Raw genomic sequence first — 17,643 nt, 5'->3', positions numbered from 1 at the left:
TTGTCAAGACTTTTATGTTGTGAAACTATCATGCAGGTTTGTGCTTTTCTTCTAGGAAATCCGTCCAATGACTTACGCACTGACATACTTCATACTTCATTTTTTGTATGGAAGTAAAAGTTGTATTGGTACTCTTCTTCATATTGTAGTTTCCCACATAAATGCAGTGTAGATACAGTGAGCTAGGTTTTTTGGCAGAATATTTAAATATTTACCAAGACAGTTTTGTCAAGAAATATTTGTAGTAGTACCTCTCGTACTGCAATCAGAGACTAAGGGTCAACTGGTTAACAGTCATGTGAATGGTATTTTTGAATATGTGTGGTTAGTTTCATAATTGTCCACTATTTGCTGCAGATTGATCGTATGATGTGGCAACTGTCTTTACAGCAGCACACAATAAACCAATATCTCAGGCAGTCAAACATGACTGTTACATACTAAGTGACAAAAATTTCACTCTGCATCAGGAACTACAGCATCTTTAAATGTCTCATATTAATTGCAGTAGACACCTAGTATACATATGTGATTCACACGTCAGAACAATAGAAGCTGTACTGGAAAGATGAGAGATTCGCCCAAAAATTTGTCAAAAGAAAGACCTTCAAAGTAATAAGTTTTTCAGGATCTTTTGTCTTAATGAAAACATTGATTAGTAATCACCAGGTTTAAAAAGTATTTGAAGATCTTGTGTGAGAGACGTTTATTATCTGTTCTCAGTGTTCAATTAAGCAAGTATTAATGATAGCAACATGAGTGCTTTTAGGCTCACAATGTGTCTGCAGTAATTAATCTTTCATCTTATTTAAATTAAAAACAAATATTCAAAATGCTGCGGCCAAGAAAGTAAAAGTAAATACCTGTGATGCATATGAAAGAGAGAGAGGCAGACAGGGGCCTAACTTGGAAGGAGGAGATAGGCTAATATGAACATGTTAATAGCTTTTATGTATGGTAATTGACATGAAGATCTGGTTCCGGTGTTTGAAGGGGGAGAGATGCATAATTGAAGGAGTAGTGCCAACATTATGTGTATACATGGTCGCCAGAGTTAATGAATAAGTAAATTTTAACTTAAAGCAAGTCCTGAAAGATGGTCGGGTGCTCGTCACTTGTGGAGTTATGAAGGTTTGGGACCTGGATGAGCAACAAAATGATGCATTGGAGGGGGGGGGGGGGGGGGGGTAGAGAGGGAGTGTGCAGATATTTTCTATAGATAGTACTACATGTCAGTGAGAGCAAAAAAAATGTTTCATTGCTGACATATACATTTGTATAAGACTACAGATGTAAATTGTGCATTCAGATATTTTATGTCAGGACCTTTAAATTTAGTTAGGTAAGTTCGCAGGAAAGGATAATACTTTGTGGAATGAGCTTGTAAGAAATGTGTGAATATGGTATGACACCATAGGTGTTGACAAAATTGCAGCACTAATGACAATAAATTAAAAACACATCATTAACTGTGTACTTCAAATAATGTAGAAAGATCACTGTGTGCATTCCGTGAGTTAGTGTATGAGGAACCAACTGTCTCTCTGTAACTGCATACGTCATGTGTGCGTGAACAGTTGAAAATTAGACACCTATCACATGCCAGCATTCAGATAAATATTGACAGAAACAACCTTCATTTTGATCAACTATGTGCAATGGAAACATTATTTTGCATGTTTGTGTTACCAAAGATGACTTGATAGCTTTGGTAGTAGTACTACCCATTTTATCATCTTTTTTTCTTCCAACAATACTGAAAACGTTATACAGATTGCATGCTTCACAGGAAATTGTACCAACATTTCCTTCTGCCCCAACATTTTATCGCAAATAGTGATGCCAAGATTTGAAGGCTATGCTTGGCTTAGCTTTTGCAGCATGTTTCTATTTGTTCTCTACTACTTCTTCTTCTTCTTCTTCTTCTTCTGCTTGTGCTGCACCTCCCGCTCGCCTGGTACCTCACCAAAGCAGAAGCTGGCAGCTGAGAAAATTATAATGCGATGTTCCTGCTTCCACTTTTTCCCCACTATTGCACTACTCTGTGCGTGCCATCAGTCAAGAGCAGAAAATTGTCTAATGTAATCGTTAATAGTGCTAGAAGAAAGATTACTGTCCTCCTGAGTGAGAGGGATAGCCAAAGAACGTTTTCAGCCTTTCAGGTACTACAATCTGCAAAAAGGAAATAATGAAAATAATTGAGGTATGGTAGCAACATCGAGATACATAGTGCCTAATTTTGACCTTCTTTACTATTTTGTTCTTTCCTTCCTATATGGATATCCTGTAGTGATTTGAAATAGATATTTTGTGCAGTGAGCTTTCCACTTACCATGAAGTGCTGTAACGGGGCTTTTTCTTACACATATAACGTGTGTAAGGAAACTGTGTAAAAGCTAAATTAAAGTTTTTTAGTGTGATAAAACCGAGAGTTCTATATTCAGAGTGTGTGTAGTAGCAATGAACAATGTTGTCAAAGTGATTCAGTTACAAACAAATGTCAAGGTTGAACTTAATTTGCATTTACAGTTCCAAGTGTTCTCAGTAGTGATTTATGTGCTTTTACATGTTCTTGTTCATATGTTTGAGATAATTCTCGTTAACAGTTTCCTTTTGTGATGTTCAGAGAGTAGTGCCATGTCTAAATGAGCAGGAGAATTAACAATAGCTGATGAACAGCTAAATTGTAGATTGTCAACTTGTTTGAAGTGCCCTCCGCCATGGGGAGAAAGAAATGAACTAAATTTAGGATCTTGGAATTATGTACAGATGGCTAAGCTACATAGATTGTAGAGGTGATATTCTCACGTTGTATAGTTATTTGTGGGACTTTTACTAACTTAAGACAAGTATAGGAAATTAATTATGCTGGAGGCAGTAGATGCATGTGCATATAGATTTAGACCTGGTGATTGTCTTTGCTTTACCAGAGAAAAAAGCAATGTAAATTGTTTGTGGGTTTTTTTTTTTTTTTTTTTTTTGCGGGGTTTGACTGAAGGTTTCTTGATTTACAAGATATAGTGATCTCTTTCTTTGGTGGGGGGGGGGGGGGGGGGGGGGGGGGGGGGGCTTTCACCAAACGTAATTTGCAACCAAAATTTGTGCACATTGCTGCTATGTAATGTTATTGTCGTTATATTTATTTGGAAGTGATTTGCCACAGTAAGAGAATTTGCGGCAAGGGGGGAGAAGGTGGGGGGAGAAGGTGACTACCAGAAAATATTTTGCTAATTTTAACTCAGTGCATTGCTCCTGGTAATTTACTGTCCCTTTTTTTAAATGATTTCAAACAACAGTAACTATAATATGAAACCAATAGCATAACATTTTAAATATTAACATTTCTTTGATGAAAATTAGTGTTTGTGATTTAGCCAGCTCATTACACTGCCACGTGTATATATCCTGTCTAGTAATGAGTGAAAATACAGTTTTTATGTCTTATACAGACTAATTTTAGAGAAACTATTTTCCGCTCTCCTTTCCACAGTGTAGAAACCTGCTTCTGTTTAGAAAATATAACTTCATGGATATATTTCTTGTTACAGATTTTTATGCACTGAAAAATTCTTTGTTGGTTTGTTAAGTTACAATTTTCAAGCAATATTTTCCATTATTTGCTCAGAGTACTTAGCTGTGGAGATATAGTTAATGTAAGTGGACCTGGTTTGAGTGTCTGCCAGAGAGTATTACTTTGAGGGCGATGTGGTCAAGTAAAGGATGCTGTAAACCAACTGTTTAAATTACTTTTAAAGAGAGAGACCCTAAAAAGAGTTTTTGGTGGTTGTTTCTTAACTGGTATTTGGTATTCCAGAAGATATGAATGGAATTCTCATTGGACACAGATTGGGTAATTTTGTTGATAGATTGAAAAGTATGCAAACCAGTTTGTTTATAGACTGGCAGAATTAGGTGTATTGGAGGGCAAGTAGTCCATATAAAAAGTTAAACTCCTGTTAAATCATGGTATATACAGAATAATAGGCCTAATTTAGAGATATAATTAAAGAGATTGCTAGTTTCACTTTGAAAGTATAATAGAAGTTGTATTAGATTATGTAGCTGGCAACACATTTTGTTTTTGCTATCTATAAGATGGCAGTTTCTTCTGTCCATTATTATCAGTCATATTGAAAAACAGGAAGCTGTAAAAATTCACTAAATCTTACACTGAAAAGTAAGAGTACGAGAGAGAGAGAGAGAGAGAGAGAGAGAGAGAGAGAGAGAGAGCACACGTCGTGCGTGCGTGTGTGTGTGTGTGTGTGTGTGTGTGTGTGTGTGTGTGTGTGTGTGGGAGGGGGGGGGGGCATATGCATGTGGATGTGTGTGCATTTTTAGGTGGCCTTTCTTCATGTCTTATGCAAATGGTCATTACAGTATATCAGTATGTTAGTGTAAGAAAAAAGAATTTGTGAAAATATCTAAAATGCCTCATTGTCCTAACATTTATGAAGTTTTCGGCAAATAACGTTGTTAACTGCAGTAAAAAAATAGGCATGATTTAGCATTAATCTTGGAAAGTAAATGTAAGTTTCTCAAGTTGCGTGTAAGGAATTACAGCCAGTCTATATTCGTCAATGTCCAGATCTATTCATTAAAAATATATATATTTAAGAGGAGATAGTAACAGCTGATGTATCATATTGTTGAATGAAGCAACACTGCAGTGCAGGTTTTTTGTTGTGTACTCGCTTGAATGTGCTAATATTATCTTATTTGTGAACATTTTTACTGGTTACTAATTGTGTTCTTGTTGTTGTCTGAAGATATTGCAAGTTTTTATCAGTCAGTTCTCTCCCTTCATTTCACTGTATATACTCTTTGAAACAAGTTAAACCAGAAAGAAGCATATGTCTATATGGGTTGTAAAAGAGAAGAGGGTTTATGCTTTGGTTTTGTGGATAGTAGGACAGTATTTTCATGTAATGTTCAGAAGCACCTTCTAGTCAAAGACAAGTAATGATATGTATAAAATCAGTCTGTACTGAATAATACTGTTGACCCTGCCAGACATCTTCATGTTGATGGCACTACATGAAATCATTTGTGTTGTATAACGTTTACTGACAATATTAGCTGGCTTTTTCATATAGAAGCTGGTTTTTGGATTATGTTGTATGAAACTGCTGCAGTAAATATTGTTTGTCTCTCAATAGTTGTTCATTTTTAAACTTTTTTAAAAATTAATAACAACATTATTCAGAACAGAACACTGCCTGTAAAGATTTTATATATATTTATGTCTAAATCAGAATATGCACTAAAACATCCACTTTTGTACTAATAAAAAGAAATATGACTGGGTGAACTGCTGGACTGGCATTTTATTGTCAGTTAGGATTGGCCATTCAGGTTTTGAGAAGAAACTAAATCTTGGGATTATATCAGAAATGGAGAATAATGGCTGCTGCAAGACCTGAGTAACTTTTGTAAATCATGTGAAACTTAATACGTCCAGAAGTCTTAAGGTTTAGAAGATCATTGTAAATTTTGTAGTAACTGTTTGATATTTGAACTTTCTACGATTAGTCCCAATTTATTGAAACTTAATCACATGTAATTTTTTATTTAAACTTATTTTTGTATTATTGGCCTTATGCCTTTTTAACTTTTGTAGTATTTACAATTTTTATTGATATTATAATATTTGTTATACACGTGTAGTTCTCTTTGCCTCTTAGATGAAATGCCAAAAAAATTTAGTGTGAGCCATTTTCAGAGTTATTCATGAATACTAGGCTGCTTCTTTGAATAGATTTTGAAATGATATTATTTTCATAATTTTGTGCCAATTATTTTATGTTTGCTGAGTGCTGGTAATAAATGATACATGACATGTCGATGACATGTTGTGTGAACATGAATTGTCATAACTGCATCATGTAATACTGTGCAGAATGTATAATCAAATCTAGGTGTACAGTGGCTGATTTGCCGGGAGTTGACACCTTGGTGTAGCGTATTTATCATATTATTTCCTTAGTTTATAATACAATTTAGACAGTTGCATTTTTAAATCATACCAAGCACTACAGTTGCTGTAGATATTATTGAAAGTGGTGTCTGTCTGCATTTACATCCTTATGCAGAAGACTAGTCAATATATCACAGCTCACATTTTAAGTTTATCCCCCACCCCATAACAAAAATTGTTTATGCTATTGTACAATGCCCTGCTAAAAGTTTTAAAACCCACTAAAGCATGTCAGTGGAAGAATTACTGGAAAGATCGGATGAAAGTGGATGCAGGTGGGCACCATTTTGAAACACTATGCATGACAGAGGTTAGTATTTGTTAAGTTATAAAAGGTATTGTGGTATGTTGTTATACCTGTAACTGTTGTGAATTTAAATACACAAAGCAAAGTACAGTGTATCCAGTCACTTTTTTATTGTGTACCTAATAGTGGAAATCATACCTGCGTCATCAATCATATCATGCTCTTGACAAAAGTATTCTTAAAAATTCCCTGTGTTTTGATAGGAATTGTATAGTTATAGAAACTGCGGGTTGGCTCTCACCGTACAGATGAATTCATGAGTGATGAACAGAGCATGCTTGGTCTGTGGATATTTTAATTTTCAAATTAATCCATTCTTTTTCAGAAGCTGATTTGAGTGACCAATAAGCCATGCAGACATGCTCTCCCATGTCAACAGAATAGACTGAAAATTTATAGTTATTGATTAAGTGGAGAGCGAGTAAAAAGAAATGTTAGGTGATGTGTTTCATTTTAATGTATTAGCCTTCTATGAATTTCAAGTTTTAGTTGTTTGTAAAAAGGACATTTTAACACATGTGTTATGTATAATACTACTAAAACTGTTCTTGGTCCCAGTATATCCCAATATTTGGAATGGAATAACTATTTAGAAAGAATAAATTAAATTTACTTTGTGATGCAAAAAGAGACAGCCAGAGTTGCAACTAAAGTTGATGTTCATTTAGTCAGTGACTGGTTTCCGACTACACCCAACCAATGTTTGCCAAGTAAAATGTCCGCACAAAATACCCATAAACAAATGGATACCTATGCGTATGGCCCCAAGTCATGTTCTTTAAAGGCATTAGTTGGGACCATATGTATATGTAGCCACTTAGTTTACTGCAATTCTGGATGGGCATTTCACATTGCAGAACTTGGTGGTTTGAGAATGGGCGTAGCCTGAAACTGATCACTGGCTAAATAAACATCCATTTTAGTTGCAAATATGGCTCTCTCATTTTACACTACAATGTAAAAATGAGTTGCTGTCCCACCATACCCATCATGCAGAAGTTAGCATGTAAATTTACTTTATTCAAGGAGAAAAGTTAGTTCTCCAATAGTTTGCCAGAGAAGTCATTCTTCTGCCCCTTTTATAAACTTCTGACTGAACCAGACTTAAACTCAGTTATGTACTTCATTATACAATTTTTACAATTCTATTTTTACATGCTATTAAAAACATTTGAAATTCAAAGTGTGGGAAATGGTATTATGAAGGGCTGGTGTTTGATGATTTCCTAGCCTAATCTGTGAAGTCTTTATCTTTCTTTGGTTTTGAAATGTCTGGGTGGACATTATCTATGTAAGTGGTAATGCCACTTGACTGCATTTCAGTCTCTCTCTTTAATTCTGCGTATTCCTTGTCATGGTCACCATTTTTTAAATCTTAGTGGGAGGTGCTATGGTTCGATTAGTAGCCTGAAGACTTGTCTGAAAACTGGATTATGTGTCTCATCTCCCAGTGCATAGAACAAAATCAAGACAAACTGCTTTTGAGACTATGATAAATATTCAAGAATTCTTTTTGGTAGTGAGCACTCCTTCATTTAACTGCCATAAATATTGAGGAGTTGAACAAAAATAACACAGTAGTTCATGGACCTTAGGAGATTGTGGAGTGTGTAGCCCATGTAAAGTACCAATAGAAGACAACTCAGAGAGCAAGAGTAATGAACTTGGATTTGCAGTCTTCTGTTATATGTCAGCTTGCACTGCTGGAATGTAAATCATAACTAAAACGAGAACTTAAGTCACATTAAAATAAAATTTAAAATAGCTGTTTCTTTTTGAAAAATTTCAGACTGATTGTTAAATTTAGTTTCTGTTACTACAGTAATAAGTTTATTATTGGTATTAAATCAAAATGGAGTAATTCCTCAGTTGATTGTTAATTTTGTAAACTTAATACTTCCATAAATAACTCGGAGCTGTGAGTAATGAGAAGATTATACAGAAAATAAAGGGCTGTAGGGGTGAACCTAATTTCAAATTATATTTACCATCTAAGTCCCCTCTGGTGGTTATGGCATTACTATTAGTTATTCATCTGCCATGCTTAGGATTTTCCATCCACTCCTGTCTTCATCATATCAGTACAAGAATATATGGATGCTCTGTTATACTATTATTTTTCAGTAATGATTTATTACATAAAGTATCTGGTCACATTCCTGAGGACTAATTTACTCCACAGTTTTTTTCATTATGATCTACTTCTCTCAATTAGAATAATCTACAGCTTTTAATTACCATAAAGGTAATGGGCGTGATGACGTGTTGCATGTTGGGTATTTGCAGTATTCCCATTTCTTACAAACTTCGCATATGTTGATCATTCACTATTTAAATAACACCAAATGCTCTTTGGGAAGCAGAAATGGAAATTTTCATGCATGGGGTAAGTAGAAAGTCATTATTAGCTATTAAATCTAAAAGAAAAGCAAACTGTCCACAAATTTCTAGGCAGAACTCTAGGTAGTTAGTACAACATCAAACATCCAACATTCAAAAAATCCTCCGCAACTCTATTTGTTAAATCATAAGCAGTAATCATTTTGTATGTGAACACTCATTTGTGTAGCACATTCTTCATATCTGTTCTGTGGAAACTTTTTGATTTACATCTCTTGATTTCTTGACAGATGCTAATGTTATTGCCCTAAACATCTTGAAACTCTAACAGTTCAAAGCCAAACAGATGAGTCTACACCTTGGAGTGGTATGTTAGTGAATGTATCACTTTTCAGTAACAGGCAGCATCCTCTATTGGGAAATACGAATGCACTTTGTGGTAACAGAAATCTGCAGAATTTCTGTGAAAGGTGGACATTAGTGAAAGCTGTAAAACTATGTATTCAGAACAGAACTATAAATATTGTTTTCTGTTAGTAGGGCACAAGTTGTCATACTACCCTCCATACTCTTTTTAAAAATTTTGAATTTTTTATTGTAGCAACCAAAAGGTGAATATATTTTCAAATACTTACAGGTCCTTAAATTATATTATTGTATCTCTACCCGTACACATAACAAAATGACACTAATTTCGTAACTGCCTCTCCTCTTATCTTGATGTCTTTCTCAGAGGTGGCAAGTGGAATGTAGGTATGCATTATTTGTATGATTTGTCTTTCATGACATGTTACATGTGTATAAAAGCATACTAAACTTTATGATTTTTTTAAACATATTGTCACAGTGTTTCACTGAGGTGGTACCCACCTTTGTACACAACAGTATTTCTGTGAAATTTCTATATAATTTGCCAGCAGACAGAAACTTAAGGCTAATTGCCTTTAATTAAATAAAACATCTGCTTTTAGCATTGGTACACGTTGTTGCGCTAATGACAAATAGTCATGTGGAAAGTCTAAATGTGTTCATGTTTCTCGTATGCACAAAATCAGGTATTGTTATGTGCATTATTTCAGAATTTAAAGTTAATGATGTGAATGTATATAATCGTATATTTCATGATAAGTTGGGTAAACTGTACTGTCTAAATATTTTTAATTGGTTCTTACTTTGCAGTCAAAGTTTAATTGATAAATCACTTGTATCTGCAAGTGGTTACAAAATTACGCAGTATTATTTGCACATTGCAACAATGCATTTATATTTATTGTTTAGAAAGAAAATGGTTAACACAGCCCGAGAGACCTAGTTGCCAAGGGTGCTTCTGTATTTATAGTATTTAATTGATGTGAAAGGTGTTTCATCTTCAGCAACTGCAGTAAGTTATGAAATAGTAGGCAAATTCTTCAAAAAAATGTAAAATAAAGCAACATTGATATATTAGTGTATGGTATTTATATTATATAAATAAGATATGGAAGTAATGTTACCATTTTGGTGCTAGTGAAATTATGAATTAGTTACTTTAATAGCTTAATATGAAGAGAGGGCATTCAGTGTACATGTACATGTTCATTTATTACAGTGTTTTTTTTATATCCTTAATATGTTATGGTAATATTAGCAGCAATATTATGAATCAATTGTGTGTGATTGTTATTCTGCATTAACAGATACTAGAGTGGGTCATATATATAAAGCTTTGAAGTGAAAATTGTTATACAGTGATGGCCTGGGAGATACTTCATTTTAGACCAACTGGCAGGTGCAAATCATAAGTTGTCATATATGACTGTTTTATATGTTTATCAAATAAAATATGATTTTTTATTTCACCTATTTTTTTTTTTTTTTTTTTTTTTTTTTTAAGAAATGGATACCCTTCCACAAAAAGTATGTGTATAGAAGTAACTATTACTGTTTGAGTAATTGCATATTTAAAACATTTGGATTAAAACATTCCAGATATGAAAAAAAGACTGTATTGTTAAATACTTGTTCATAGAGTATTTCCCATTTACAGATTAATTATTTGGAAAGGAGTGAAGGAGAGGAGAAAATACACAAAGCTAGTCAGCCAAGAATCGTTTATAATCAGGGATCCATGGGTTTCTAAATGAATGGCATACACAAAAGATTAGTAGGAAAGTTCAGTGTTGTACTTTATTGCCACTTGTAATTAATAAACCAATCTGCAATATTAATAGCAGGCATACCTCCACCATTCCGCAACTCATTATTAGACCTTTAGTTTATTCATGGTAATGGTATGAATTCTTCCACATAATTAATGAGCCGTTTTCTGTAACATGTAAAATATAGGTAGTATTTTTTCTTGCACAATTTTTATAATTACCTGCTCTAATCTGTTATTTCCAGAAATCATTGTTAAAAATATCTATTTTATTGTATAATTTAATATCTGTCAATGTAATGTTTGACAACAAAGACAGTGATCATATTCTGCAATTGTGTGACGTAGTCATTCAGTTTCTATCACTTTCACAAGCATTTTTATTGTTAATTAGCCATTGTCACATCTGTACAATAAAGGAGTAATATGAAATTATGTATACTATCAAAACTAAGTCATCAGTTACTACCAAGCAAAGTGGTAAGACACTGGACATATATTAGGGATAGTAGTACAAATCCTGGTTTGGCCACCCAGATTTAGGCTTTCAATGGTTTTCTCGAATTATTTAAGGAAAATTTCAGGTTCCTATGAAAAAGACAGTCATTTTCCTATCCTAGCGTACCTCAGTCTGTGCTTGTGCTCTTTCTGTGATGATCTTGTCATTAACGGCATGTTACATCATAGTCTGCCTTCCTTCTTCAATAATTACATTTGCAAAATGCGCGAATGAGATTCTTCAGTAATGCTGTATCATGAGTATGAGACAGCCAGCTAACAGGTATGGACTGATGTACAGGTATGTCAATAGGTAGGTTTTATACAGCAAAGAATTTTTTATTGTTCCTTGCTTTAGTTTTTTGTTGCAAGAATAGTTGTTGAGTGATATTTGTTGTAACTGATATTAGATTGAGGTTGAAGTGTATTAATCTGGATATAGCTATTAGTATCTAAAACTGGACATAAAAAGTGATTACTGCAATCAAGAATATCAATACATTTCATAAGGAGTTGGAAAAAAACAGTGTCACATCTCATCTTGCTGCATTACTTATAACGAATTTATTTGTCGCGGGGGGGGGGGGGGGGGGGGGAGAAAAGAAAAGAAAAGAAAAAAACTACATTGCCCTTGTGTGAAATATTCTCCAATTTCAGCAAAAGATAGTACAAACAAAGAAATAGGGTATGATTTTCCTGTATTCGTATATTTTGCTGCAACTTTACCTCATTTTTCTTTCTGTTCTGTGTTACACATTTATGGTGTTCAGCCATGTCAAAGCACTCACATCGTGAAGAGAGATGGTGAAAATTCCCATTCATATGGCCTCAGATGCACACTGATTAATCATATCTGGCATGGTTGTGGCTTTTGAGTTGCACTGGTATATGAGACAACATTACTTTTGGGATAGGCAGTCACGTTTAAATGGATCAGAATACTCGTACAATGGAACACAACCTGTTAACTATCTGAAATGAGAGAAGTTGAGAAGCATAAGTTACTGCTTTAGATTGCAATCATTGTTACTACATATTCTTCTAGATGAGAGGCTGTCATGAGTTTACACAAGATGAGGGCCCAATGTGTACAGAGCGATGACAATCACAATTTCAAGGATAAAATTCACCATTGTTAGTCGGGCACAAATTAGTTACTTAGTAAATGTTACACAAAATGTTTGCTCAATTTCTATAGAAATATGAATAAAATCATTTGACAGACTATGTATAGCTGATCTGTTTGTGTGTATGACTGCATTATACAGAATACTAATTAGAAGAATGGCTTGAATTTCATAAAAAATGACATGTTAATCATCAGTACACATTACAAGAGAAACAAAGATTTAACAACATAGTAAACATATTTTTCTAGTATTACCATATTTTACCAGTGCTTAATTTAATATTCATCTATGGAATAGGAGTTGTCCAAAAGAAATGATTTCAGGTTAGAGTTAAAATTTGCCTGGCTACTTGTCAGATATTTTGTATTATTGGGCTAATGGTCAATTTGTGGATACATACTGAACTCCTTTCTGAACCACTGACAACTTTATTAATGAGTAACAAAAGCTGTTTGCTTCCAGGATCATCACTGTGGAAATTACTAATGTACAGGGTGACTCTCCTAACAGTCATCAGGCGCATTTTCTATGGTTTTTCAGAAGATATTTTCAGTCTCATTTCTGCAGTTGGTATATGAAGCTGGCCCAGACAGATATTGCGCATCACATTTCATCCATACCTAGTGTCAACAGAAAGCATTCGATTATATCCAGTTACAAACAATATTATTTTCAAAGCTAAATTCTACTTGCCCATTTGATAGAGCAGTTCAAAATTAGTCTGGTGTAATACTTGCTTTAGCAGTATGTTTTAATAGCAACAGTAAAACACTGAGAATAATGAGTAGTTCAGCAGTGACTGAGTAACAGTGCTGCATGGTGGTAGCAGACATCACGGGCCAGGGCAGCATGTGAAGTAAGTCAGGCAATGAAGATGTGGCAAAGAAAAGGTTTCACTGTCTCTTTTAATACATATCTCTTAGTACAAAATCATTCTACACTAATTGGGAACCACTTTATTGAATTCCACTTTAAAAACCATTTTGTTTGTAATGGGAAACAAGCCAACACTTTTTGTTGACCTTGGGCACTGCATGAATGGTGTGATAAGCAATATTTGTTCAGGCAGAATCCATCTACACATTGCAAGAGTGAAAATGCAAATACATGCTGAAACACCATAGTAAATGCAACTGATGACTCGTAGGAGAGACACCCTTCATATAGTGAAGGGAAATGAACAAGGTGACAGTGGCTGAACACAACATCTTATCCTGACTGCTCACATTTGTGGAATTGCTACTTTCTTCCTAAGTGATGAGTGATCTCAGAAAATTATACCATAATACATGAAAGCTTGAAAAAATGCAAAGTGTGTTAATCTGTTGATTTGTTTGTTTATCAAACTAGCAGTTATGCTGAGAGCCAAAAGTCCTTATCTTGGATATTTGGGAAGCTCTGTAATATGTTCCTCTCATTTCATATATTAATCAGTATGTAAGCTCCAAAATTATGAACATTCTATCATATCCACTGACTCCTGCTCATTTGCTGCATTAATAGTTGTTACTGTGCTATTTAGTTTGATCTGAATAATAAGATAAGAATCCGTTTGTACAGATCCACTTATTGATTCTCAGAAAAACATAATGACATTTTCTTATTTTGCTGTCTCTCTAAGTAGATTAATTATAACACTTATCATCTACAAAAAGTACCAAGTATGACTGTATGAAATAGTTCTTGTATAATCAGTGAAAAATCGTTGAAAAACTTCAAGAAATCCCTGTACAATTTCCATTATGTTGGTTGAAATAAGAATTCTTTGTCAGCCAATGTTCTCAGCCAGGATTGCATGATATTGCTTCCCAAAACTATAATACATACCTACACTTCTTTATTACTAGCTTAGATAGTTGAGACGGAGTTTGAAAGCCATTAGTCAGAAAATGAAAGGTGATTATTTTTCTGAATTGGAAAAGACTCCCCGTCCCCCATTTTCCTGAGCTATAGACATTTCTGGTCATAAAGGTCTACCAGAAGTAGAGCATGACTTACAAATTAGCAAATGCTTATTTTTTCTTGCTGTCAGAAAGTATAATTCGTTCTTTTATTATGTTACTGACAAAATTTTATACCAGAAATTAGTGCATATTTTGGCCACTGTTTCAATAATCATCATATATTCAAAAAAATGTATGCTTGTACTGCATATCTTACATTATAGTGTAGACATATTCAATTTTTTGTGGTCAAACCACTTGGAATGGCACTGTCATTTGTATTTTTTGCCTTCTAAAGTTTGTTGTACAAAGATTAACCTGAGACAACCTACTCCGCACTATCTTCTTTCCCAGTCTTGTTGCCATATACCATTACTTGTGATGGGGTAAGTCAGAGAGCTGTTTTGTGGTGTTATTTATGACTTAAAACAACAGTTTTATATATCATAATTTTATATTACTTGAAACTTTTTTAAAAAAATACCCTTTTAATTTATTTTGCAATATTTAAGATATGAAATGATTAAGCTGCAATCCTAGCTGTAAATAGGATGCATCAGTCATTCTTTTATGAAGTATCCCTTCGTTTGGTGCTGTGCTCTTTTCACATTGATGCTGTGGCTATTATCTTTTCATTGGAGTTGAAAACAATTGAAAGGTCTAATTTACAACGATGTCAGTGGAAAGTCAAGAGACAAGTGGTGAAAGTCTTTGTTGCTGAGCTCGTGAGGGAACAGATCATGAAAGGTTTCGTAGTCCTTCAACATACTAATGTCAGTAAACTCAGATTGTTGTTCAGAAATTACTAGGTAAGTAATCTAATGACAGTCTTTACAATTCTCTTTTGAATGGTGTGACACAGTTTTGTTGGCAGATATTCCTGTGTGGAATAGAAATATACTACATGTCTTTGAAAATACAGTATTTGAATATCCATAAATGAGAATATTCAATTCAAGCCATTTTTCTGTAAGGTGGAACAGATGTAACCGATGCCATCAGTTACACGATAGCACCACTCTGTGTTACATTTCCAAATACTGAGACATATGCCGAGTGAGGTGACGCTGTTTTTAGCGCAATGGACTCACATTCATGAGGATGTGTTCAAACATGCAGTCAGCCATCCTGATTAAGGATTTCTGTGATTTCCTGAAATCACTTCAGCTAAATGCTGGGATACTCCCTTTGAAAGGGCACAATCAACTTCTTTCCCTAATCCCAGGGGACTGATGACCTCGTTGTTTAGTCCACTCCCTCAGATCAATCAACCAACTAAGACATACCACTCGAAATATGTCCAGAAAGAATAAATATGTTAAACTGCAGTTTTTGGCAAGTTATAACAAACATTGTCTAATTTCCTGACATATACAAGTAACTTTTAGTGTTTATAGGTGCCGAATTATGTCACTGATGCTTTTTTTATGGAACTATATACTTTCTTCTGTGACACAGGAAAGGAGTTTCTAACAGGATTTTAGCAACACGTGTGAAACTGGTTCAGAAAGTAATAAAATAACAGTGCCACATACCACTATCTTGCCACCCGAGTCACACAAAATGTCTGCCCTAGAAGAAAATCAGTCTGTGCTCTGCTGTTGTAGTGATCAGATAATAATTTGCATGTTAAGCTATTCATATTTTCATAATGTGTACATCAGTTGAAAATGTGGTTATAGCTTTTGTTTATGGCAAATTGTTACAGCAGTGGTATGGTTGTATGCTGAAAGGTATCTTGATCGTGCCAGGTCACATGATGTCCCATTGCAAATATTATTTAAAAAAGTTCAAGAAACTGGAAGTGTGAAGAATAAAATACTCCAATGAAAATGAACAGCAACTGATGGAATAAACAGTTACCTTTTTAGCTGCCGTAACACACAATCCACAAGGCTGATTGAATGTGGTTGTGGGCTTAGCCAAAGGAGTATTCTGTTAATACTACATTCCAATGTGTTTCATCCTTTTCACATTTTACTCCATCAACAATTTCATGACAAAGATTTTTAAAATTGGTCAGATTTCTTTGAATGGAGTTTATGAAAACCTCAAAGTGTCTCTATGCAGGATTTAGTTTGCAGATGAAGTTAATCACAGACCATCTTAACTGAACATTTGTAGATTGTTTAATCTGTTAGGAAACACAAAATGACCTTTACGCTCACCAGAATTAACAACTCTTGACTTCTATTTGTGGGGGATCATTAAAATGAGATATACATTGAAATACTGACAAATCCGTAAGTCATGAAATGTTGTGTGACATAGGCTTGTGTTGCAATAAGTACATAAAGACCAACATGCAGTATTATTTGTCTGGAATCACTTTGAAGCAAGTGAACATTTTGAACACTTGATATGATTGACATAATAATAAACACACAAACTCTACCTGAGCTATGTATTTGCTTACATTCAGCAGATTAGAGCAGAGCGTGAGAGCCCACTCCTGACATCTGGAAAGTAGAGGGAAATTTTAATGGCTGAAGTACTGAGCTTTCAAACACTGTATCTTTTACAATGGAACAATGTATGTTGGTTCATGTGCTTTTAAGTTTCTGTGAGGTAGAAGTTTAGTTCTTTCCTCTTTTAAGACATTTTACAGGATAGCTGGATCTGACTTAACCCATAAACTGTAACCACACAGAGATAATGAACTTCAACAGAAGTAAACTAGGGGGGATAAAGTGAGTACAAATCTTTTATGTAAATTGTTGATACAAAATGGTAGTTGAATTACAGTTTTTTCAGATCTAACAAGATCTTGCTTTATTCAGTTCATGAAGTTGATTTGGAGACATGTTCCATGTGATCCATCTGTTGGATGTGTTTGTTCACCTCGGCTACATACTTGATAGTATATGAGGCAACTAGTCTGTATGCCACCAGCATGTTTCACCCCCTCAGTAATACAATACTTGCAAATGAAAGCCTGCAATGTATGGGAAGGAATTAAATCCTTCCCTATTTGGTAACCTTCTTTCTTTCTCTTGCTTCTTAGATTGAGTAGAGATATCCTAAGAATAGCTAGGTTATCAATATTTTTAGCAAATGCAACATCGTCTACTTCCATTATAATTTTTTTAAGAGTCACGGTGTTCTGCACCAAAAATGCAAAGGTAGTTGTTGTTCTAAGAGGTCATTCTCAAATGAAAAGGAGACCTTTGACATAGTGGCATAGTATGTACCTGGTGTAAGTTAATGCTCTTGCTGATAGATGAAATAATAGTTTTTCCATTTGAGCATGAATAGAGAAAAGTTATGATCAGTTTCTAAATTTCTGTTAAGTTTTAGTGTGTTATGGAAATTTA

The 17,643-nt window shown here is 34.3% G+C and overlaps 1 protein-coding gene across 5 annotated transcripts in view; it reads left to right on the top strand.

Annotated features, from left to right (window-relative positions):
* LOC126185030 (NEDD4-binding protein 2-like) overlaps positions 1–17,643 on the top strand; it is a 98,978-nt gene that overhangs the window by 62,036 nt on the left and 19,299 nt on the right. For 2 of the 5 annotated variants that reach the window (XM_049927765.1, XM_049927764.1), the window contains one exon: positions 6,607–10,459. The exons of 2 other annotated variants lie outside the window; for them this stretch is intronic. Coding sequence is in view for 1 of the 3 variants with exons in the window: in XM_049927764.1 (XP_049783721.1) it covers positions 6,607–6,618 (12 nt within the window). In the remaining 2 variants the exon portion in view is untranslated. Of the gene's footprint in view, positions 1–6,606; positions 10,460–10,647; positions 10,716–17,643 lie in introns of those variants that run through there. One more of the 5 variants, XM_049927766.1, reaches the window with a different exon arrangement.

This window comes from Schistocerca cancellata, chromosome 4, assembly GCF_023864275.1.
Source record: "Schistocerca cancellata isolate TAMUIC-IGC-003103 chromosome 4, iqSchCanc2.1, whole genome shotgun sequence".
Taxonomy (NCBI): domain Eukaryota; kingdom Metazoa; phylum Arthropoda; class Insecta; order Orthoptera; family Acrididae; genus Schistocerca; species Schistocerca cancellata.
The sequence above is the reverse complement of the archived record's forward strand: the minus strand, read 5'-3'. Positions and strand labels throughout refer to the sequence as shown.